The sequence below is a fragment of the Myotis yumanensis genome, unplaced genomic scaffold, assembly GCF_028538775.1.
Source record: "Myotis yumanensis isolate MYYU_CA2020_CCGP unplaced genomic scaffold, mMyoYum1.0.hap1 SCAF_7, whole genome shotgun sequence".
NCBI lineage: Eukaryota > Metazoa > Chordata > Mammalia > Chiroptera > Vespertilionidae > Myotis > Myotis yumanensis.
Genome location: NW_027223758.1, coordinates 84,524,744 through 84,548,470, shown reverse-complemented (window position 1 = coordinate 84,548,470; position 23,727 = coordinate 84,524,744). Strand labels below are relative to the sequence as shown.

Sequence of the window (23,727 nt, the reverse complement as noted above, 5' to 3'; positions counted from 1 at the left end):
ACTGGACCCTTAGAAGCCCAGTGAACCGGGGAACCTGCACAATGTGCTGAATCCTGGGTTCAATTAATTCAAAGCTAGTGAGCTCACTCCACAATGTTAGCAAACAAATGCAATTTCCTAAACAAAAAGTTTATGACTTAAGAGAACAAACACAGTTTCTTGTCTTAAGCATGATTTACTTGTTTAAATGGCTAACCGACACTATTTGTGTTGCTTCTCAGTAACTATCAGTAACCAAAGAAAGGATTTGATTATGAAGACTAGAGGCCCGGTGCACGAAATTTGGATCAGTCCCTCAGCCTGGCCTGCACCCTCTCGCAGTCCGGGAGCCCTGGGGGGATGTCCCACTAAGCCATCAGTCAGACATCCTTAGCGTTGCCACGGAAGCGGGAGAGGCTCCCACCATTGCCACTGTGCTCGCCAGCCGTGAGCCCAGCTTCTGGCTGAGTGGTGCTCCCCCTCTGGGAGCACACTGACCACCAGAGGGCAGCTCCTGCATTGAGTGTCTGCCCCCTGGTGGTCAATGCACATCGTAATGACTGGTCATTCCACCATTCGGTCATTTGCATATTAGCCTTTTATTATGTAGGACAATGGAATATGCACAATTAAATCTGTTTAATCTGCAAAGACCTTTGGCCTACCTGGCTCTGTGTTTAGGCCTGGACCTAACTACATATTGATTATCCTCCTTGCTCTCACCTTTTCCAAGAAAAGGAATGGCTGGCCCAGCATGTTGGCTTTTAAATAAAGACAATTTAAACTTACATGTCAATAAATGAAGTGTGCCTGGCCGGGACAGTTGTAGTCCTGGCTTGAGGTGGCCCTCTCCGGCTGGGAGAGCAAGGACAGGCTTGCAAGGTCGATTACTTTGTCCCTCTGCCCCCAGGGAAACGGCAACTAAGTCATTCTGGTATCTGGGACGCTGAACCAGGCTAGGGCATTAGTGTCCCTGGCAACAGCTCTGTGACCTTGAAGGAGTCATTGGGCCTCATTTTGTTGATCGTAGATCAAGGGAGGTGCGCACACAGAACCCCTCTGATTTTGCACCCTTCACAAGCTTAACACCCTGGATGGGGATCCCCTCCAGGCAGAGTGACCAACCACCCCAGTCTGCTTGGGACTAGGGGGTTTCCTGGGTCATAGGACTTTCAGGGTGAAACCAGGACAGCTTGGCTCAGAAGCCAGGCAGCTACTGAAGGGCTTGCCTGGGAGAGGACTAGAGGGGGGGACACGGGCAAAGACCACCCCCTTCGTCTTCCTTCATCAGCAGCTGCCCCTTGGAAGGATTGAGGGGCCCAGGAGTGGGGAGAAGGTGTACAGATGGGGTGAGGGGGAGGGAAGGCTCTCACCAGGATGCTGAGATCTGTCGAGGTTCCCACAGCCTCCCACTCATCGGTGTGAGATCACAAGACCCTGATGTCTGCTCCTGTAACTTCTGGAATCTAAACTACTTTAGGGAAGTGTGCAAATGGCCATTATTATTGTAAAAAACATAGGAACTTCTCCCCTCCGCCTCTTCCTTAAAGAGCAATTTTTCCTTTGCTGTTTCCACAGCTCCCAGTGGGGACAGCCCCCTCGCACGTCAGTCAGTGCAGCTGGGTACAGGCTGCTCGCTGAGTTCCCGCGCCACAGGCTGGAGCCTGACCCGGTAGACGCCTCCCAGAGGCTGCTGGGTCGGGGCCAGCCGCCTAGGAGTCCCTCAGAGTGTGGCTTAAAGCGGTATATTCCTGAAAATTCTGAATGGGCAGGTCCAAGGTGGGGTGCGGGAGTCTGGGAGCATCGCAGGTGAGTCTGACACAGTCTGGTTTGAGGGCGAGCTAAGCCTGGCTGAACATTAGAATCACCTGGAGGGTCTTAAAAACCTGACATCAGCCTGCCTAGAGGTCAGGCCAGCCGTGGGCAAACTACGGCCCGCGGGCCGGATCCGGCCCGTTTGAAATGAATAAAACTAAAAAAAAAAAAAAAAAAAAGACCGTACTCTTTTATGTAATGATGTTTACTTTGAATTTATATTAGTTCACACAAACACTCCATCCATGCTTTTGTTCCGGCCCTCCGGTCTAGTTTAAGAACCCATTGTGGCCCTTGAGTCAAAAAGTTTGCCCACCCCTGGGTCAGACCCAGGTGCATTTGAAAGATATAAAAAGGAATAATGAAGACATTATGCAAAGTGATATACGCCGGAAACAAAAGGACAAATACTATATGATTCATCTTCTATAAGGTACCCAGTATAGTCAAACTCATAGGGCTGTCAGGGTCTGGGGGAGATGGCATGAGGGGGACATGGGGGGGGGACATATTTTAAGCATTTACAAAAACTTATGAATATGCGTATTTTTTTCCATTTAATGGAAACATTATACTGTTCTACATGCTACCTTTTATTTTTAGTTCTCACCTGAGGATATTTTTATTGGAGAGAGAGAGAGAGAAACATCAATAGATAGCCTCCTGTATGTAACCTAACCGGGGATTGAACCTGCAACTTAAGTATATGCCCTGACCGGGGATCGAACCTGCAACCTTTTGGTGTATGGGATGACATTCAACGAACTGAGCTACACTGGCAGGACTTGGGGATACTTTCTTATTTGAGCATATAAAACAACCTCATTTAACCCTTTGCACTCCGCTGTCCCCTCTCAGGGGACATCGGAATTCTAGCATATCACTCGGATGTCCCCTCTCAGGGGACATTGCAGTTTATTAGTGATTACGGGGAATTGAGTTATTTCAACGCAACTTTTTGAGACATGCCTGAAGTTTTATCTTGAAATGGCACAAGAAATTAAATCAAAAAATCGTAAAATTACTAAGATATATACAAGAAATGTCAGCGGGTTTTGTGTCGGATTAAACAATAAACTACATATTCCCGACGTGGGACAAAGAAAACGGGACTGCATTGTGTGTTCTAACAGGAAAACACCTGGTGGCAGGCGTCAAACCACTTATTACTGTCAAACATGCACTAATCAGCCTGCAATGCATATTGGGGAGTGTTACAAAACTTATCATACTGTACAAAATTATAAACAATAAAATATTGTTTTTCTTGCAAATATACATTCCTCGATGTCACCCAATTCATATAAGTCCAATATCATTATAATACGTTAGTTGGTTCCAAAATTATACTAAATAATACGAGGGTCTGTAAATGCACGTTTCCGCGGCAAAGTAGCGTCGAGTAGCTGGTAGCCAATGTCCAGAATGGTTCGGAGTGCAAAGGGTTAAACAACTGGGTACATGAAGGCCAAGAGATCAGCTGGTAAGGGAAGTCCCTTTGAGTGGGCAAGATCTCGACGGTCATCCTGAGTGGGCAGCTCCTTATGTGCATGAAAGGCCAAGCCAGCTCTGGTGCAGGAAGTAGGGTGGGAGTTCTGGTGGACTGGACCGCACCCCACTGAGCCTTTTTGTTTTTTTAATTTCACATCCCTTTTTTTAAATTTACCTTTAAAAAAATATATATGTATATTTATTGATTTCAAAGAGGAAGGGAGAGGGAGAGAGAGATAGAAACATCAATGATGAGAGAGAATGATTGATTGGCTACCTCCTGCACGCCCCCTACTGGGGATCGAGCCCACAACCCGAGCATGTGCCTTTGACCGGAATTGAACTGGAGACCTTTCAGTCTGCAGACCGACACTCTATCCACTAAGCCAAACCTGCTAGGGCCCCCGCTGAGTCTTCATAAATGAAATTAGACCACCTGAGACCCACCCGGACCTTTTCACTGGCCTGGGAAGAGGAGCCCTGGTGGTGAGGAGACCCTCTGGACAGGAGGAGAGGATGTTGCAAAGTTCCCTCCCCAGGAATGACAGCTGGGGCGGGAGCCCAATTTCCCCTTGAAAAGGAGGAAGTCAGACATTATCAATGGGGAGCATTCTATCTTTGTAGGTTCTGCAGGTTCTTGGGAGGGAGGGGTTATCAATGAGTCTCTTACACAGAAAGGGCATGGACTTATCGTTCAAGCAGTGAGCAGAGGGGTGTGGTGGCAGCTGGGTCCTATGGGAGAGAGGGTAGGCTGGGACCCAGGAGCTGTGTGTGTGTGTGTGTGTGTGTGTGTGAAGGGGCAGGGGACAGCAAAGGATGTGCTACCTGCATGACCCTGGGGGGGGGGGGGGGGGGGAGGCAAGAGGAGCCTGCCCAGCCAGCCCTGTTCCAGCAGGGGGTGGTATTCGCCTTAGTCAGAGGGAGAAAACCAAAGCTGCTCCGTGACCAGAGGAGGGCGACAACATCCCGTCTTTCCCCTTTGAGAGCCCTTCTCCAGGGGGAGGGCGAAGAGTGGTGGAGGGCTCCCAGGCCACACTTGGAATTCTGGCGGTGAGAAAGGCTTTATTCTTCCGCTGCAGCCTTTCAACAGAAATCTGATGAAGGCTTTTATGTGCTTAGCAGGTAATCGCCTAAGGGCCACTCTGCTTTGTTTTGTGACAGCCACAGGTGGGCCTTGGGCTGTTTAGGTGCCCCTGCCCTGCCCACCCACCTTGTCCTGGGCTGCCCCAGGGGAAGTACCTCTGGGGCTGGCTAATTCCTCCTCATGCTTCCAGAACCCCTCTCTTTTGGGGGGGAGGGGGGGCGGGGAGGGCAGGGCAAAATTCACAAAAGTCACCATTTTAATCATTTGAAAATACACATCAGAGGCATTTAGTTCATCCACAATATTATGCAATCGTCACCACTATCTAGATCCAGAACTTCATCACCTCACCAGAAAATGAACGAATAAATGAGCTGTGGTACATCCAGACAATAGAATATTAATTATTCAGAGATAAAAAGGAATGAGCGATGAAGCCACGAAAAAACATGGAGGAAACGCACATGCCTATTCCTAAGTGAGAGAAACCAATCCACAAAGCCTTGTGCCATATGATTCCAACTACAGGACACTCTGGAGAAGCACAGCTATGGAGGCAGTCGTAAGATCAGGGGGGCATGGGGGATGTTTAGGGCAGCGACGCTATTCTGTATGGAGCTGTATGGTGAGTGTGGGTCAGCATACATTTGTCAAAATCAGAGAGCTGCACCAACCAAAGGGTGAACCTCATGTAAACTATGGACTTCAGTTCATAGTACTGTATTCCTATTGGTTCGTTAATTTTAACAAATGCGCCACACCAATGCAAGATGTTAATAATAGGGGAGCCTGAGGGGGGGAAGGAGAGGGACTAAATGGGAACTTCAGTTCCCCTGTAAACTTAGAACTGCTCTAAGAAATAGTCTAGGAAATTAAACATTTAAAAACCCTCACACAGCCCCCACCCCCGCCCCCAATGTGCCGGAGTGATGTGCCTTAGCCCCCTTTGTGTTTATTTGACGCTGTTTACCTGGGTGGAAGGCTGAGAGCCACTGCATCTTCTTGGTTCCGAGAACAACACCAACACCCTGCGGGAACAGAGTAAAGGAATAAAACACAGCCCTGTCTTTGAAGACATGGAAGGGTACAATGAACGAACCCTGAAACCGCCCATCTCCAGATTTCTTGCTGTAAGAAATCGCTCGCTATTACTTCTCATTGGTCTTCATTTGCGCGCACAGTTAAAGGCATCCTGAATCATGTTTGCAGATAACCAGTCCATTTTACACGTAAGCAAACTCCATTAGGAGAGATCCAGCTACTCGCCCGAGATCACCCAGCTAGAAGTGGGTACGGCTGGGACTCAACCGGCTTTCCTAACTCTTAGGGCTCCAGAGTCTTTCCACTGAATGTCCCTGGAGTGTGGGTGGGACATGTGAGTTGTTCCCAACCAGCAGAATATGGCAAAGGGCTAGAGAGACCCTCCGTGCTGGCTTGAGGACATAAGTGGCCCTGTGGGAGAAGCAGGGAACTGCAGGAGGTCTCTTAGACCCCAGGGTGGCCTCCAGCATATAGCAGGCAAAAACGGGGTGCGGAAGGGGGCTTCAGGCATAGAGCTCAAGGAAACGAATTCTGCCAACAACCCAATGAACTTGGAAATAAATCCCTCCCCACTCAAGCCTCTCTGAGAATGCAGCCCAGTTATCACGCCGATGACAGCTTTGTGACCCTAGGCAGGGGACCAACTTAGCTGGGCCTGACTCCCGACTCCTCACCCAGAGAGACTGAGATGATAGAGGGATGGTTTTTAAGCGATTAAGTTTGTAGTAATTCGTTAAATGGAAAACTAATGCTCTAGCCCAGAGGTTCTCAACCTGTGGCTCTCGACCCCTTTGGCGGTCGAACGACCCTTTCACAGGGGTCGCCTAAGACCATCCTGCATATCAGATATTTACATGACAATTCATAACAGTAGCGACATTACAGTTATGAAGTAGCAACGAAAATAATTTTATGGTTGGGTCACAACATGAGGAACTGTATTTAAAGGGCCAGAAGGTTGAGAACCACTGCTCTAGCCCCTGCATGAGCCAGGGTTTGATTGTCCACTATTATCTAAATTGTGTTTTCTAAATCTTGACATTGCTACAAATTTAGACGTATATTTCAGATGGGGAAACACCGATTCTGGAATGAAACAAGCTGCTAGCCAGCGTTCTTATCTTTTTGTCTTGAATTGCAGGAAAACACAACAGAAGTGCGTGTGGTTGGAAACAGCGTAATTAGATTGTCTTTCTGGAAACCTCGTGTCAATCCAATTAGCAAGCAACGTACTTTTCCTTTTGGCTCCCTGGGTTGCAAATATTCTCTAGCCTCTCAGTCCTTTTTCCAGAAGGGATTTATGACATTAAGTAACGGAGTGCTTTCGGGCCAAATGATTTGCTTCCTAGTCTCTCTTTCAATGAAAAGCTTATCTCATTTTAAAAAGACCCATGCATCTGACTTTATATTTCTCTTTCGAAAATAGGGACTTAGATACTCAAACTACATAGCTCTCATGTAAGTGATGTCTGTGAATGGCTCTCCACCAGGCGAAGGAGGACGTCTCTTTGCTCATGAACATGTGTGAGCTGCAGCCTCGAAGGGAGAATCATCATTTCCCAGCCTGGTCACCCAGGTTACAGGTTTGACTTACAAAGTGGGGTGCCGTTAGACTGAGGGACAGCAGGGTAGACAGAGCTCCAAGGCCAAGGCCAAGCCTTGGGAGGGAACCCATCTCTCAGAAATTCTAGACCACAATACTAAAACGAGCCAAGGCCTGGCCGGGCATGGCTCAGTCGTTGAGTATTGACCTATGAACCAAGAGGTCACAGTTCGATTCCCAGTCAGGGCACATGCCTGTGTTGTGGGCTCACGCCCTGATGCAGGGCGTGCAGGAGGCAGCAATCAATGATTCTCTCTCATCGTTGATGTTTCTATCTCTCTCTCTCCCTTCCTCTTTGAAATCAATAAAAATATATATTAAAAAACAAAAAACGAGGCAAGGACTCTAGTTTTGAGTTGCAAGCATGTGGGATTGACTGGAAGTCTATATCAGATTAAAGATGCTCTATTGCCACAGAAACCCCAGAGCTGGCGGACAGTCCGCAGGCCAATCCTCAAGCTGCGCACAGAGAACGGGCTGCTGAGCCTGAGGGATCCCCAGGAAAGACGTGCGTTGCGATGCCCAGCTGGGAAGTGGTGTGGAGGACGAGCTTCATGGAGATCCCTTTAGGCATCAAAACGGCGGGCAGCCCCCGGGCCGGGCTGACACCAGGGTAGCGAATCCTTGCTGTTTCTGTCCCAGGGGCCCCCATGCGTGGTTAACCACCGTCCCTTTTTCCAAATGGGGGTTTGCATCGCCGTTGTTCTCGCCACCACGGTCTTTCGGGCGTGCTGGAGCGTCTGCTTTAGCCTTAGGCCGTTGACCTGTGTCACCAAGGCCTTGGGAGGGAGCCCCTCTCTCAGAAATCCCCGTCTTGGAGGTGGATGAGCTAACAAGTTAGGCCTTGACTTGCTCGAGGGCTGTCGTGTTAATGGGTTTCCCCCGCCCCGGCCCAGACCCGGGGGTCGAGTCCCCCTCACTCCGTGCTGGCTCACTGAGGGACTGACTGACGCAATGTTTATTGTCCGGGTTTTGCAGGCAGGACACCGAGGCACGGGAGGATGAGAGGCCAGAGCTCTGGGTGACGGAATGTTTCCGACCGACGCCTGCCGATCGCCCTGGTCTCAGCCTCCGGATGTCCTCATGTCTTACTATCCGCGTCAGCTGGACAATGAGGCCCACAGGTCACATCCAAACCATGGCAGCAACAGAGTGCAACCGTATACACCAGCCTTCTCATTCTCTCTCTCCTCTCCTCTCTTCTCCTCTCCTCTCCTCTCCTCTCCTCTCCTCTCCTCTCCTCTCCTCTCCTCTCCTCTCCTCTCCTCTCCTCTCCTCAACCCAGTTGGTTCCTGCTCGTTTATACACCAGCTTTCTCTCTCTCTCTCTCTCTCTCTCTCTCTCTCTCTCTCTTTCCTCAACCCAGTTGGTTCCTGCTCGTTTATACACCAGCTTTCTCTCTCTCTCTCTCTCTCTCTCTCTCTCTCTCTCTCTCTCTCTCCTAAACCCAGTTGGTTCCTGCTCATTTATACACCACCTTTCTTTCTTTCTCTCTCTCTCTCTCTCTCTCTCTCTCTCTCTCTCTCTCTCTCTCTCTCCTCTCCCTCTCCCTCTCCTAAACCCAGTTGGTTCCTGCTCATTTAATTTCTTCCCTGATTCTGATGGGAGTTTGGCTCTGGAGCTGGGTCTGCACGTCGGGGTCTTGCAGGCGGAGTGGGTGTTTCTGGCCTGACTGCGCAGGAAAGAGCCGACACCCGCCTGCTGGGCGATGATGGGCAGGCTTCCCCCGGCAGGGGCCTCCTGCCCAGGGCAGGAAAGGGTCGCTCCCCATCTCTCTCATGCCCCCCGGGTTTCCCCCTTGCTGGGGGCCTTCTGCATGTGTCCAGATAAGTGCCGGCTCTTGGCCTCCAGCAGGACGGGCTGTGAGCGAGGGGAGCTGGTGGGGTATGAGCTGTTAGGGACACGCATTAGAACAAATAGTTCATGAGGGTAAATATACAAAAACCCAACTGAGCACCATTCTAATCCATATGAAAACAAGCCCCGGGAGCTGGTGCCAGATGAGGAAAGTGGAAAACATGATGTCACGGTTCAGGCAGGAGCCTCTCCCTCGCCCCTTCCTCGCCCCCCTCTTCTCGCTGTCTCTTCTCTCTGTCACCTGCTCTTGCCTCTCTCTCTCTCTCCCCACCCCTTTAATCTCAGAGCAAGCTTCCTTCTTGCTCCCTCTCTCTATCACTTGGGGACATCTTATCTCCTTTCCCTGAGATAGGACCCATGCGGGCTCTCTCCCCTCCTTGAGATGAACCCTTTAACAGTGAGGTGCCAATGATGGATCAGGCATGAAAGCTGCTGGTTTGCAAGGGTTCTAGGTTGGCCTTTTGACAGGTGACAAGCATCACAAAACGCCCTCCCCAAGGAGGAAGGGGTCTCTAATAGAGGAACGTCCTCCCTCACCCCATGGGGTGCCTTTTGTGTTTGGGCCAACTTTGGAGGCCTTGAAGTCACATCATAGACCTACAGGCTAGCAGATTCTGAATTCAGCTCAGTAGAAGCCCTGGGAGAGGGGACAGGAAGGGACAAGGTTAGCTGGGTCCGGAGCCAGTCTGGCTGGTGCTGTGGGCCTGTGGGACCCTTGCTGTCCCCTTCCAGCCGGGAGCAGGTGGCCAATAGACCCCGGACGCAGGGGCATCAGATCTCATTCTCTTCTCCTCCAGCCCCTGCAGCTGCCGCCACCGGCTGCATGCTCCTCAACTCTCTCCCTTCCCTTCTGCTGCCTGCGTTTCTCCCCCTCCCAGTGCCCCCAGGACTTGATGCTCCTGGCACTTCCTGGTAATTCCATCACCAGCATTTGATCCAATTTTGGGTCCACAGCTTCCTGGCAGTGGCAGATGGACGGTATGAGTCCCCAAGTGAAAAGTCAGCCTGGGACTTTGCCTGAGTCAGATGGGAGATGCTAGAAGCATAGAAGCAGCCGTAAATCTCTGCCTGCCCTTGCCTGGCTGTGAGGCCCTTCCAGCAGGAGTGGGTCGGTTTTGTTCATGCTGCCTCCCCAGCCCTCAGCACCTGGTGTTGGGCTGACCATGGCGGGTCACAACATGCTGGGGGCTCTTGTAGCCGTGGAGTCTTGCCCAAAGGCCTGCTCTTGTGGGAGCTAGAGCCATCCATCCAGGTGTGTGTGCCCCTTCTCTCCTCCTTTGAAGCCATCCTTCCGCCTATAGTCTGTGCGTGCAGGACTCCCAGCGCCATCATCTATCTCAGTGGTTCTCAACCTTCCTAATGCCACGACCCTTTAATACAGTTCCTCATGTTGTGGTGACCCCCAACCATAAAATTATTTTCGTGGCTACTTCATAACTGTAATTTTGCTACTGTTATGAATCCTAATGTAAATATCTGATATGCAGGATGTATTTTCATTGTTACAAATTGGACATAATTAAAACATAGTGATTAATCACAAAAACAATATGTAATTCTATATGTGTTTTCCGATGGTCTTAGGCGACCCCTGTGAAAGGGTCGTTCGACCCCCAAAGGGGTCTCGACCCACAGGTTGGCGACCCACAGGTTGAGAACCGCTGATCTATCTCCTTGATCATCTCCATTGTGTGATGCAGGCGGGACAGGGTCCACACTCCCCAAGATGCAGGTGGGCAGACCCTGGCCCGGAGGTCTAACCCCCCCACCCCCCGCCCCCCGCCTCCAGGCTGGTTAGGAACAGACAGCAGCTAAGGTGGAGGTTTGTGGTTCCTATAACAGTGGTCATTGTTTCTTCCACTCCCCTCCCCTCCCACCACAGCAGAAGGGAACTGGGAGTCTTGTGGGGGGAGGGGGCAGGTTACAGGCAGGTCAAGGGTGCTCTGGGCAGGAGGGTGCACAGTGGGACAAGGGGCTCCTGGTAGAAACCTGGAGTGACCGCTCTTGAGGCAGCTTCTCCTGGGACTGTTTGCTGAAAACTGGCCTCTCTCATTTGCGAAGGAGACATGAATATGCCATCCTAAAACGCTCCACTTTGGCATAAAGATGAATTGGGGCTGAAGGCAATTGAGAATCAAATGATGCAGAAAGGAACCTGCTTGGGGTTTTCCTTATCTGACTAAAAGCAGCAAATTCTGGGAAATGAGGCTGCCGTAAATTCCTTCTTCAGGGAAGACTTGGCCCCGAAGGGAGGATGTGAACAAAGCCTCTCCCCATTCCCTCCTCCAGGGCCCGAAGGAGATGGAAAGTTGGCTCATACTTGTATTGACAAACGTTGTCACAAGATTTATTTCTTGATTGTTAGAAAAAACCCACTTATTTTTCCTAAAGCTCATAAGAGCATTTTATTTTCTCTCCCTCCCTTCCCCGTACTAAGTTAGGAATATAATCTTCTAACTGCCATTATTTAACAAGCCAGCGACTTCTTTTGTTGGCTTCCATGTGCATACAAGTAAACCTTCTCTCCCATCAATCTGTCATTTGTCAGTTTAATTCACAGCCCCCAGGTACAGAACCTAAGAGAGGAGAGGAAAAGCTTTTCCTCCCCAGCAGTTGCATGTCATCATGTGGAGAGTGACAGCCAGTGGCCTGGACTCTGGTATCAGCTGTTATGTCTTTGGTAGTGGGAGTCCTTTTCCAAACCCCCACCTTCCTGTAGAGACCACCGCCCCCCCCCCCCCCTTACATTTTCTGGACTACTGTGATGACTTTAACTTAGAAGAGCACACTTTTCCTCTGCCAATTATCTCAGCTCCCAAAGTGAATGTATTTCTCTTTCATCTTCAGAAATACAGAAGTGGATTCACACGTAATACAGACAGTCTTTCTGCTTTATAATCGTCTCACACACCAGTCCATACGCACAATCATTATTTTCCCCAGCGTCCCTGACCTGGAAGGACAGCTATTAAAATGGAGGCCTCCGACACGTGTGGGTTTGTCTCCAAATCCCACCTTGATTGTTTTTAACCCACCAAGTGTGCGGTTCTCATTAAACGCCTGTAGTGCTGCGAGTCGTGTGAACAGACAGATGAAAAGAAGCATCACACTTCGTGTGCGGAAGGTCAAGGGCTGGCCTCTGCACAGTGCGGGGGGGGGGGGTGGGGGGGTGGTGGCCTGCGGAGGGTGAGATGCTGGGGCAGGGGGCAGTCTCTGGCTTCCCAGTCTCTCCTCTGTCACCATCATTCTTGCCTTTGGTTTAAGAAAGACCATTCACGGTGCAAATCAGGGGCCCAGGAAGAGGAACTGTGTGGTGGGGTTACTCCTAGTCATGAATCCTCTCAGATGGAAATCCCTTCAGATGCCTGGATTCTGATCTCCCCACTCGCACACGTCCCTACGACAGCCCCCCTCGGTCCTTTACCTGGTTGATACCTGGTACGAAGCCAGCACTGGCGGCCTGAGCACTCTTGGGCAAGTCGGCCACACCTGGGCAGCAGCCAGGACTGGCAGGTGAGGCCCGTTTGACAGAGATGGGTCTGAGTCAGCACTTCTGAGCATGGTTCTCACCTGTCAGCCCCGCCCACCCAGGAATCATCCCCTAGAACAGGGGTCCTCAAACTATGGCCCGTGGGCCACATGCAAATACAAATATTGTATTTGTTCCCGTTTTGCTTTTTTACTTCAAAATAAGATATGTGCAGTGTGCATAGGAATTTGTTCATAGGTTTTTTTTAAAACTATAGTCCGGCCCTCCAACGGTCTGAGGGACAGTGAACTGGCCCCCTGTTTAAAAAGTTTGAGGACCCCTGCCCTAGAACTAGAAGAGTCAATTCCTGAGCTTCCGGACCAAGACTATTGGTGGCGGAGCTGCCATCCCTGCTGGTTTGTACAAACAAAACGTTTCCCCCAGGCTGGGCTGAAGCAGGTGAGAGAGTCAGTGATGGGAAGAAACGCAGGTGACTGATTTGGGCCAGTGGCTCCTCGGAGGGTGTGAAAGGGGAAGGGAAAACAAAAACCCACACAAAGCAACCGGGAGGTGTTACCTGGGAGCGTTCTCGCTGGGGACCGCTCTGGGCATGGAGGCCGGACTCCTGCTGGTCTGTCCGAAGCGAAGTGGCGTGGGGGAGGCTGGGGGAGGCTGGAGCTGATGGGGGAACAGCAGGTGGGCTGCGGGTCATGGACCTCACAGCCAGGCCATGTTCATAAAACTTTAACGGTAGCTGCACAGAGCCTACTTCTATGACTTAGTAGGCGTCCCCCCTCCCTCTTACAAGTCATCAGACTTTCTTTGCAGAGGAGAGGAGCCTGGAGTGACCTGTTGGTCCTGCACAGCAGAGACTCTGGCGAGAGCCTGAGAGAGGTCTGCGCCTGCTCAGAGGCGGGTGGGAGGGCCCTGCTAGGAGCCGTTGCTTCAGGGGACTCATTAAACCTCTGTAGTGCTCCCCAGTTCTCCTCCCTCCCTCTAAGGCAGGGGTGGGGAACCTTTTTCCTGCCAAGGGCCGTTTGGATATTTATAACATCATTCGAGGGCCATACAAAATGATCAACTTAAACATTAGCTGCTATATTTGGTCAAACATTTAATTAACTCACCTCTAATCAGGGCCAGACCAAATGGTTTCGAGGGCCTTATATGCCTGTGGACTGGACCCCCCCCACCCCCGCCACTCCTGCTCTAAAGGAAGGAGTCTTGGAGTCGTAGGAAGAGGCAGGAAAGGGTAAAATGGCCATATTTTTGGGATTTCTGAGCGCCCTCTGAAGCCACAGGAAGGGGCTTTACCATAACTTCCCCGGAGCTTCTGCTGCCCTGGCAGCTGCCCGTGGACATTAGGTCCCTTTGGTCTTAACAGTAAACTTGGCCTTTCGGAGCCTGAGCTGAGGAGGGGACGTGGTAGGTGTCACAGTGGCCAAGGTGGTGTGGTCAGTGCCCGCGTGGAGAAGAAATTGGCTAAGGCTGGAAGTGCCGCACTATCAGGCCAGAGAAGAGACAAGAAATGCCGTCCCTGTTGTTCTTGCAACCACAAGGCTGGCTTAGCTCTCAGGCTACTGGGGCTGGGAAATGTGCTGCTATAGTTTTTAGGAGAACAATCAACTCAGGTTTCACTAAAGATCCAGGACAGGGCTTCAGATTAGTAACCAGGCCAACCTAGGGAGACCGCCCCAGGCCAGCCAAGGCGGGTGCTAGCGGCCCCCTTCCCCCCCAATTTCCCCGGTGGTCACCCCGCAGAGGGAGGCAACCAGCAGTGGTGGTGGAGGGCGGGGCTGGCCGGCAAGTGGGCAGTGGTGGGGGTTGGGGCCGGCCGGCAAGTGGGCCAGTGCAGCCCCCTGATCGCCCTGCCAGTCACCTCGTGCAGAGCATGGTGCCAAGGCAGGTGCCAGTGGGGGCCCCCTGATTGCCCCGCCGGTCGCCCCACAGATTGGCCCTCATAGCCAACCCGGCCTAGGGACCCTACCCATGCACGAATTTCGTGCACCAGGCCTCTAGTTTCATATAAACTACTATGACTTCTGTCCCTTTCTCTTGGGCCTTGCTCTCAATCTAGCTAAGCTGGTGAGGGATCTCATGCTTGTGCAAGGGGTTGTTCCTTCCAGGCCGCATGCAATAATGGAATGGCTGTGATGGGAGAGACGCTGGCACTCTGGGACAGACTGGAGTAGGATGGACAGGAGAGTGGGTGAGGGGTCTTCTCTGTGGAGCTTTGTTCACCCCATTTGGGAACCCTGCCACTGTCGTGAGAGGTCTAGCCGTGGCTGCATTTTTATCTGACCAGGTCATGTTAGGTTTTTAAGGGGTGAAGTTTTATTTCCACAATCCTCCATATATGTAGATCTTTGCAATTATGAGTTGCCATACGGGTGTTCCATCTGTTTTGACCCAATTTTGCAAGCAGAAAGCTGAGCTCCCTGAGTGTGAGGAGGCTCGCCTCCCATTAAATCAGTGGCCATCCTTGGAAGCAGCTCCTTGCACCTTCAGGCTCAGACGGAAATTTCCTCTGCATGCACAAGGCAGACTCATCTCATTGTCAAGTCTAATAAATAAATCACAGCTCAGAGCCACGGGACCCAAATGAAAATGCACCGTCTGGCAGCAGGGGAGATAAAATAAATTACCTGTAATCTGGTGAGCAGGTCATCTTGATCCTCTACTCCGTGCTGGTGACTTCAGTGATTGATTTTGCTAAACTCAGATGAAGTAGAAGGATGTTCAGGTTCAGGCCTTCACGTGAAATGAAAGCGGATGGGCCAAGCTGAGGTAACAAAACCATTTGCAAAGGGAGGAACCTTGACTCGTGGCTTCTCACGGGCTTATGTTTAGTCCCTCAAGAGGCTCCGGTCTGCTTCTTGCCTTCAGATCGAGAAACACTATTGTATCTGTTTGATAAATACTTCTCTTTGTTTGTTTAGGGCAGTTTAGGTGGGTTTGCAAACAGTCTTTAAGACAAGAGGCCAATGCTTTTATGCTTTGATTGGATTTGGAAGAGACCAAAGACTGTGTGGGGCTTGGAGTTCTCCTGTGAGGGTTCCTCCTTTAGTGTGAGAAGATGAAGACTTTGCTGAAATGAAATATCACCGTAAAAGGATTAAAGGCTTAATCGGCTCATAGCATTCTGTGCTGTCAAATAGAAGTGCATGGGAGTCACCTATGTAATTTAAAACTTTTGTGTTAGCCAGCCACACTAAAAAACGCCAAAAGAGACCAGTGAAGTTAGTATTAACACATTTAATTTAATAGACGATATCAAAATATTATTGTTTGAATATGTAATCGATAGAAATAATTATGAATAAGATATTTTACACTCTTTGGGGGATACTAAGTCTTTGCAATCTGGTGTGTATTTGAGACTTATAGACATCTCAATTCTGACCGGCTGCATTTCAAGTTCTCAGGGAGGGAGATGGATAAGGTGAAAAGGGTGTTGGGAATGCTTTTGAATAGCCAACCACAGTGAATGCCTTGTGTCCCAAGCTAAGGCATCCCAAGGAGAAGCAGTAGATTATGAGCCAGGAGCCACCAGCGTGGTATGTGACCTTGACCTTGACATTGTCCCTGTCACCGGCCTCTCTGACAGGGTGACTTTCTAGGGTGAGGGGTTGGATACATTAGAATGTTTCTGCTCGAACACCTCTGATTTTATTTAAACTCCCCGAGGGCATTGGATGAGCTGTCCGGTGTAATGCAATTAATTTAGTGTGATCCATTGGGTACAAACAGCTGTGGCTCCTCTCCTTCCTGTGGTCAGGGGACATTTGTTGGCCGGATAAACTCTCATGCTCACAGATTTTGATGGAAGTTTAATTACACCAATAACCTGATGTCCTTGGTGTCTGTTCCCAGGGGGAATGTCAGACGCTGTGTATGTGCTTAGCTAAAGGGACTCCTCTTGGCGCTGACTGACCTCTGCCCTGCTCAGGTCCAGTCAGCCCCAGGCAGGACTGGGGAGGAGATGAGGCTGGCCTCTGAGGTCCCTCCACATCGTCCCCTCCCACCTGGCATTCATTACTCTCCCATGTTTGGGTTCATCCAACTCTGGTCCATGTGGCCTTTCTCTAAAGCAGGGGTGGGCAAACTTTTTGACTCGAGGGCCACAATGGGTTCTTAAACTGGACCAGAGGGCCGGAACAAAAGCATGGATGGAGTGTTTGTGTGAACTAATATAAATTCAAAGTAAACATCATTACATAAAAGGGTAAGGTCTTTTTTTTTTTTTTTAGTTTTATTCATTTCAAACGGGCCGGATCCGGCCCGCGGGCCGTAGTTTGCCCACGGCTGGTCTAAAGCCTTATGAGAGCCCTTCACCTCAAGGAACAACTCAGCTTCCTCCCTTTTCTCAAAGTGCTGCTCACGGGGGGCTGTGGTGATGAGCTCCCTATGCCAAGTGTTCATGAATGCTGGGGGATAAAGCTGCCCCCACAACCAGGTCAGGTGTGGGTGCTCAGCACGGGCTCCTGCCGGCCAGGCAGCCAGAGGAAGGCAGCTGAGTCAAGTCTCTTCTCAGAGTCCACTCAAGCGAGATGCACACAAAGGGGAGTTATATCAAGGTCATGGGATGTCTATCTATCTATCTATCGAGAGATTTATTTTATTTTTATTTTATTTTTTGTTAATCCTCACCCAAGTATATTTTTTCCATTGATTTTTTTTTAAAGAGAGTGGAAGTGGGGGTCGGAGAGAAGCATTGATGTGAGAGACACATCAATTGATTGCCTCCTACATGCGCCCCAGCTGGGGCTGGGGATCAAACCTGCAACCCAGATACATGCCCTTGACCAGGAATCAAACCCATGACCCTTCAGTGTGCGGCACCAGCCAGGGTGAGAGAGATTTATTTTAAGGAAATGGATCACACAATATGGAGGCTGGTAAACTTGAAATCTGTAGAATAGGAGAGAAGAGCTGATGTTGCAGTTGAAGTCCAAAGGTCATCTGCTGGCAGAATTCCTTCTTGCTCAGGGGAGGTCAGTCTTTTGTTCTATTCAGGACTTCAACTGATGGGATGAGGCCCGCCCATATTATGGAAGGCAATCTGCTTTCAATGTTAAGCTCATCCAAAGACAGTCTCACGGAAACATCCAGAATAACATTTGACTAAATATCCAGGCACCATGGCCCAATCAAGTTGGCACATAAAATTAACCATCACACCTTCTAATCATAACTGGTTGGAGCCCATAAGTGAGGATCTGATATCTTCCTTCCTTCTCACCTCCAGAGCCCCCAGAGAACCATCTTCCGAGGGTTGGGGCAGGGCATGGCTCAGCCTGAGGTTGACACCCTCAGGTCTCAGTCTTGCCTCTTGGTTAGCATGGCCATCCCTCGGTGGGCTGCACCGCCAGAGAGCTCCCTCGGCCGCAGAACTGTGAAGCCCTCAGCTTGGTGTTGAGGACAGCTCGGAGGTAAGTGGAAATGAAGCTTCCTAAAGCAATCCATCATGCATGTGCCATTATTGCCCCAGTGGTAATAACCATGACAGAATGAGCAGGGAGCTAGCTTGCAAATCTGTTGACAAGCTTGGCTTCCATGGGCAACCATGATTCAATAAGAAAAGGCATCTCAGGTGTTAGATTGCCTAACACCTGCTTCAGCATGCGTGTTGTTATTATTATTATATTTTTTGTTAACCCTCACCCGAGGATATTTTTTCCATTGATTTTCAGAGAGAGTAGAAGGGAGGGGGAGAGAGAGAGAGAAAAAACAACAACAACCATTGATGTGAGAGAGACACAGCAATTGGTTGCCTCTTGCACATGCCCCAACCAGGGCCCAAGCCTATAACTGAGGTATGTGCCCTCCTTTGATGGGAATCAAAACTAGCATCCTTCAGTCTACAGGCCTACACTCTAACCACTGAGCCAAACCGGCTTGGGCTTATTATATTTTAATAATGCTGCATGCTGTTAAAAATATGTAGGCATATTCTACCAAACAAGATAGCTGTGTTGCCTCAGCTTTGCTGTAATGTTCACATGAGACACACTCTCACACAACTTTAGAAGTACAGGAGACACAACTGTATTCAAAGTCAGTAGAGGTTAACTCAGCAGGCCCTCATTTCTCAAACCTTGTATATTGTAAAGCAGGGGCCCATGAAATCATTTGGTTGGGCCCTGCCAAGGCATTAGGGGTGAGTTAATTAAATGTTTGACCAAATGTAGCAGGCTAATTTTTAAGTTGATAATGTTGTATGGCCCGTGAATGATGTTACAAATACCCAAATGGCCCTTGGCAGAAAAAAGGTTCCCTACCCCTGCTGTAAAGGAAGGCAGATCTTCAGAGGACTGGCCCTTCACTAGCTCCCAGGCCATAACCTCTGAGCCCCTGAGATACCCTGCCTGTAAGAGTGTTTTTGCAAGTTGGAGGTCCTAAGCCATCCTGCATCAGTTTGATCTCTGAGGGACTGAAGACTGAGTAACTCAGATCAGTCACAGAGTCCTACACGAATGATCTCCAATAAAAACTCTGGACACCTGAACCTCAGCACTCAGGTGAGGTTCCCTGGTTGATAGTACTTAACATGTGTTGTCACATATTGCTGCTGGGAGAATTAAGTATGTCCCCCTGCAATTCCTGTGGGAGGGGACACATTAAAAACATTTTTTTAATTGATTTCAGAGATGAAGGGAGAAAAAGAGAGAAATAGAAACATCAATGATGAGAGAGAATCATTGATAGGCTGCCTCCTACACACCCCACACTGGGGGTTGAGCCCACAACCTGGGCATGTGCCCTGACCAGGAATTGAACCGTGACCTCCAGGTTCATAGGTTGACACTCAACCACTGAGCCATGCTGGCCGGGCAGGAGGGGATACTTTTTAGTGCTGTTTGCTATTAGGGATTCTCAATTCCTTCTGCCTCAAACCCCATTTTCTACATTCTAGCAGCCCCAGGACTCAAGGCTTCTCAAATACAAAATTTCAATCAGGACTCTGCCCTGGCTCTGGGCCACTCTCTTCATTTGCATCTGCCCAGCTGGGAGATAGTTACTCTCCACTGACACTTTGGAGAGAATCCCAGTTGACTTAACAGGATGCTCCTCTTGGCTCAGATGCATTTCAACAGCAGAAAGTTCCTTTAATCAAAAGGTCTTTCAGGGAAATCAAAATAAACAGAAGCCAATTATTAAAACCCTCTCTACTGTCTACTTGTGGAATAAGGAATGAAGTTTGGGCTAATGCTTTGACACAGGTATTACAAAAGGGTGAACTTCAGATGGGTGGGTTCTCAGGCCTCTGTAAGGTGTGGCTCAGGCTGGTATTTCTGGGTGGTTGGCTCCCCCAGATCTCATGATGTTGGCACCTTTTGTCACTGGAGGAAAGGATGAGTCTTGGTCTGAAGGTTTGGAATTGGCTCCTAGATTTGGTTTGAAATCTACAATATAAACACCAGGCCAGACCCAGATGATTCTGGAATCACTTTCCTGACTACCAATCTGTGTAGGTTCTCATCTCTCCTCCAACTGCAATCCCTCCAAACACCAGCCTTCACGGGTGCAGAGAGAAGCCAGCCAGGCCCGATGGATCACCCACAGCTAGCTAAAGACAAGATCAGATAACATACATGAGTGAGATAATATGCAAATGAACAAATGAATCCATGTTCCAATATAACTTTATTTGGCCCATCCTGATCAAGTTTAATAATGCTTAATAGATTTTTTTAAAAAATTTGAGTAGTAATAACAATTCCTCTGTAATAACAATTATATATGAACTTCTGGTCAAGGTCAGCAGCTTGTTCCTTTACCAAAAATGTAAAGCCGCCCTCTGAGGACAAATGGCACATGAGGAGCAGTGTACATTTCCTTATCTTTAAAATAAAACAAACACAAAACCAAATACTTCATATTTACATATTTTCCATTTAAAAATCGGTCAGTATGATTAATTCTGTTTTTAAATATAAGTTTCTAGTATGTTGCAGGTTTCAATGTACAAATCCTAGTTAGCAGATTAGATTTAAGGTGCTGTTAAGGTGAGGGTGAACACAGCCAAGACCAAGACGAGGGGACCTTCCGCTTAGAGTGTCCAGACTTCCTGTGGGTATCTTTGGGCGTGTTGGGGGTGGGGGAGGGGTGGAGCTGGACACCAGTGATGGAAATGCTTCTGCAGAGGGTCTGCTGTGCCCACACACCATCACCCCAGGCTCTGGGTACGAGGGCACCTCTGGGTTTGTAAGTTCCGAACTCATCTTGACCTGAACTAGGAGGTGGCTTGAAATCCCTTCCTTTGGGGTCCTCATGGTTGGCACCCCCCTTTCACACATTGCTACCTCCCTGGATTCCTTGTCCCCAGGCCACTTGCTCTCCAATGCACTTCTTCAGGGCCTGCTCTTTGCTGGGGCTAATGGATGATCAGAACCAAGGGCAGAATGAGTGAAGCCTGATAAGGATGAATTAATCCGAAATCTCGCCTAACATTTGCTCTATGGTGAGCCCCTCATTGGGTATGGGGGTGGGGGGCCTTGGAGGGATTCATGGACTTGCTATCTTCACACTCACCCATGTGACAGCCCTTGGGAACGAGAGCTGTGTCTGTGTCTGTGTGCGTGTCAGGAAAGTGCATGAGGAGTTCTGGAAGAGGTGCGTGCCCAGGCCTGGGAGAATGAGTTCTGTTACCCACAGACCCCAACCCAATCTGATCTAAACAAGGATTTCAGATCATTCAGGAGCGAGGCAAAGACAGGGGCCTGGCAAGTGAGAAGTGATGTATTTGAGGCACCAGAATCATATGCTTGATTAGGGAAAAGAAACTGGCTCAGTTTCCCATTCTGGAACACGAGACACATAGCCCGGAAGAAAAGAACATGGTGATGGACAGGGAAGGTGCATCTTGGACTAACTTTTCTGACTGAAAAGCCCGCGGGACCCCAGCAGAGGAAGACATTGTGTAGTGGACGGACACTGGCCTGGGGCCGGGAGACGGGGACTCGGGGCTTGCCCGGACCCTGGCTGGACGCTGCTTCTCTGGTTCTCGCTGTCTTTCCGTGTCTGTCCGTTGAGGCTCTCTGGCCAGTGGGTGTCTACAACAGCCTGCAAGATTCCGCGGCCTCACCCCACGCGGCGGGGCCTGCGGACTGCTTCCTAAGACTCGCTTCTTCCACTTACAAGACGCAAGGGCCTCCTCTTCGCTGGGAAGGTGATCAACCCCCAAACTAGGTTCCTGCTGAAACCCGCTCCCAGAGGTTAAAGGCTAGTTATTAAGGCAGTTTAAGAAATGGACATTCCTCTCGCTCCTCGGATCCTTCCTGTGTCCTGCTAACCCCCAGGTGGCGGAGGGGCCAGGCCCGCCTTTCCCGGGTGGCCTCCCGCGGAGGGTGCAGGGGCCTGCAGCGCCCCCCTCTGGCCTCACCAGCGTTCTTTGGAGAAGGTGTCTGTCTGCACGAGATCAGCGGGGCACTCGGGGATGCACGTGCCGTTGAGGTCGCCCAGCGTGTTGTCCGGCAGGTCCTCGGGCTTGGTGCAGAGTTTCAGGGCGCGTGAGATGAACACGTCCAGGTCGAACTGGGGGCTGGCACCGCCGTCCAGGGTGGCAGGGCGGCCGGGCGGGGAGGCGGACAGGCGGCGCTCGGGCCCCTCGCGGGGCGGGCTGGCCGGCTCCGGGCCGCCCTGGGTGCTCTGGACCCACTGCGCGATCTCCAGGAAGAGGCTGGCCGGCTCGTCCTCGCGGCGCGCTCCGGCGTCCAGGGCCCCGGCGTCCGCGGCCCCGGCGGTGGAGGCGGCGGGGGGCGCGCCGGCCGCCTGCTTCCAGTGCGACAGGTCCAGGATGAGCTTGGGCTCGGAGTAGTGGTGCGGCTTGTTGTCGCGCCACAGCAGCTTGTCCAGGTAGGACGGCGACCCTACCTTGTAGTCGCAGGAGCGCTCCATGGACGAGTGCGACTGCTCCAGGAAGCGCTCGGAGCTGCTCTGCGAGTCCTTGCGCGGGTCCACCTGCACGTCCTCCGCTGGCGCCGAGCCCGCGCGCGGGTCCCGCTGCACCTCGCTGGCGTCCGGGCACCGGTCGGGCCGCCACTCCAGGTCGGATGACAGGCTCACGGGGTACCTGCAAGGGTGCAGACGGACCGGGGATTGGGTCCCCAGCCCAGCCCTCCGGCTCCGGTCCCCACCGCGCCGCAAGCGGGGAGGGTGATGGGACATGGCAATGGCGAGGCTCCAGGGCTCGGGGTGAGGGGCTGTTCTCTTACCCCTGATATTCTTGGTATCCATTCACTACCCTACGCGTTATTTCCTGAGCACCGACTCTGTACCGGGCCCTGCTCTAGGCGTTACCAGACACAGCCGCGAACAAAACAACACAATCTCTGTCCTCACGAACTAACTTTCCAGTAAGTTTCTAAATTTGGGGGGGTGGGGGGGGGAGGTTGCGGCGGGGAGGGGCTGCAGGGACCACAGTCAAGGGCAGGCCACACACAGCGGGCAGCAGAGGAGAGTCTGCCTTATTCTCCAGTTGCTGGCAACGCTTGATACCAACCATCCACGTGGACAACCCAATAACCTGTCCAAACTAGCGATGGGGCATGGCCTTCCCTCGCTGCCTCCCTCATCTGAAACCCATCCACTGTCACATGACTGAAAAGGAGGAATCGCTCCTCGGTCACTTATGTAGCTGCTGTCACACCCCCACCACAGCGGGGCTCCCACTGGGGCCCTCGGAGTCGGAGTCTTCCCTGCCAAGCCCTGGACTTTGTTACTAGATTGAGCAGCCATCTGCTGTCGCTCCCAGGAATGCACACGGGGATGCCCGCACGTTTGTTTAGCTGCGCGATCTAAGACCACCAGGCCAGGAAGGGACCTAGGAGGTCACTAGATGCCTTACCGACATGGAGATTGCTTAAAGTACCTGTTTTTAAAAGCGTCTTCCTTAATCAGGAACTTCCATCCAACTCTGATTCGTTGGTAGTGACGCCAGGGCACACTGCTGAGAAGGACTCTCATCCCCAGCCCAGTTTAGCAGGAGAGAGTCCTGTGATGCTCAGCAGTGTCTGACAGGGATGCAGATTGGGGAGAACCCCAGGTGGGCCAAATACCAGCTGTGTGACACGATGCCCATCTCTACCCTCTCTGCGCTGTAGCTTCCTCATGTGCCAACGGGCAATGCCAATAACGGTGCCCGCCTCATGGCACTCTGCAGAGGTGCAAAGGAGGTGAACACAGGGACGTGCTGTGTGGCGGTAAATTCCACACTGTTCTCTGGCTTTGCGTGGCTGCAGTTTGCTTTTCCAGGGCAAATTCCCAGCCCGCCACAAGGCAGCTCCTGCAGGGGCCCTCATTCAATGCTAGCGGAACACTGCACTGAGCCTGGTACATGCGGGGCAGGAGGGGGGGGCCGCGAGATGGGGGGGGGGGGGGATGCTG

The 23,727-nt window shown here is 51.0% G+C and overlaps 1 protein-coding gene across 4 annotated transcripts in view; it reads right to left on the bottom strand.

Annotated features, from left to right (window-relative positions):
- Positions 1-19,967: 19,967 nt before the first annotated feature.
- MAPK4 (mitogen-activated protein kinase 4) overlaps positions 19,968-23,727 on the bottom strand; it is a 125,424-nt gene continuing 121,664 nt past the window's right edge. For all 4 annotated transcript variants that reach the window (XM_070421160.1, XM_070421161.1, XM_070421159.1 and 1 more), the window contains exon 6: positions 19,968-22,414. In XM_070421160.1, coding sequence (XP_070277261.1) covers positions 21,721-22,414 — 694 coding nt within the window. In that variant the 3' untranslated portion in view covers positions 19,968-21,720. The remainder of the gene's footprint in view (positions 22,415-23,727) is intronic.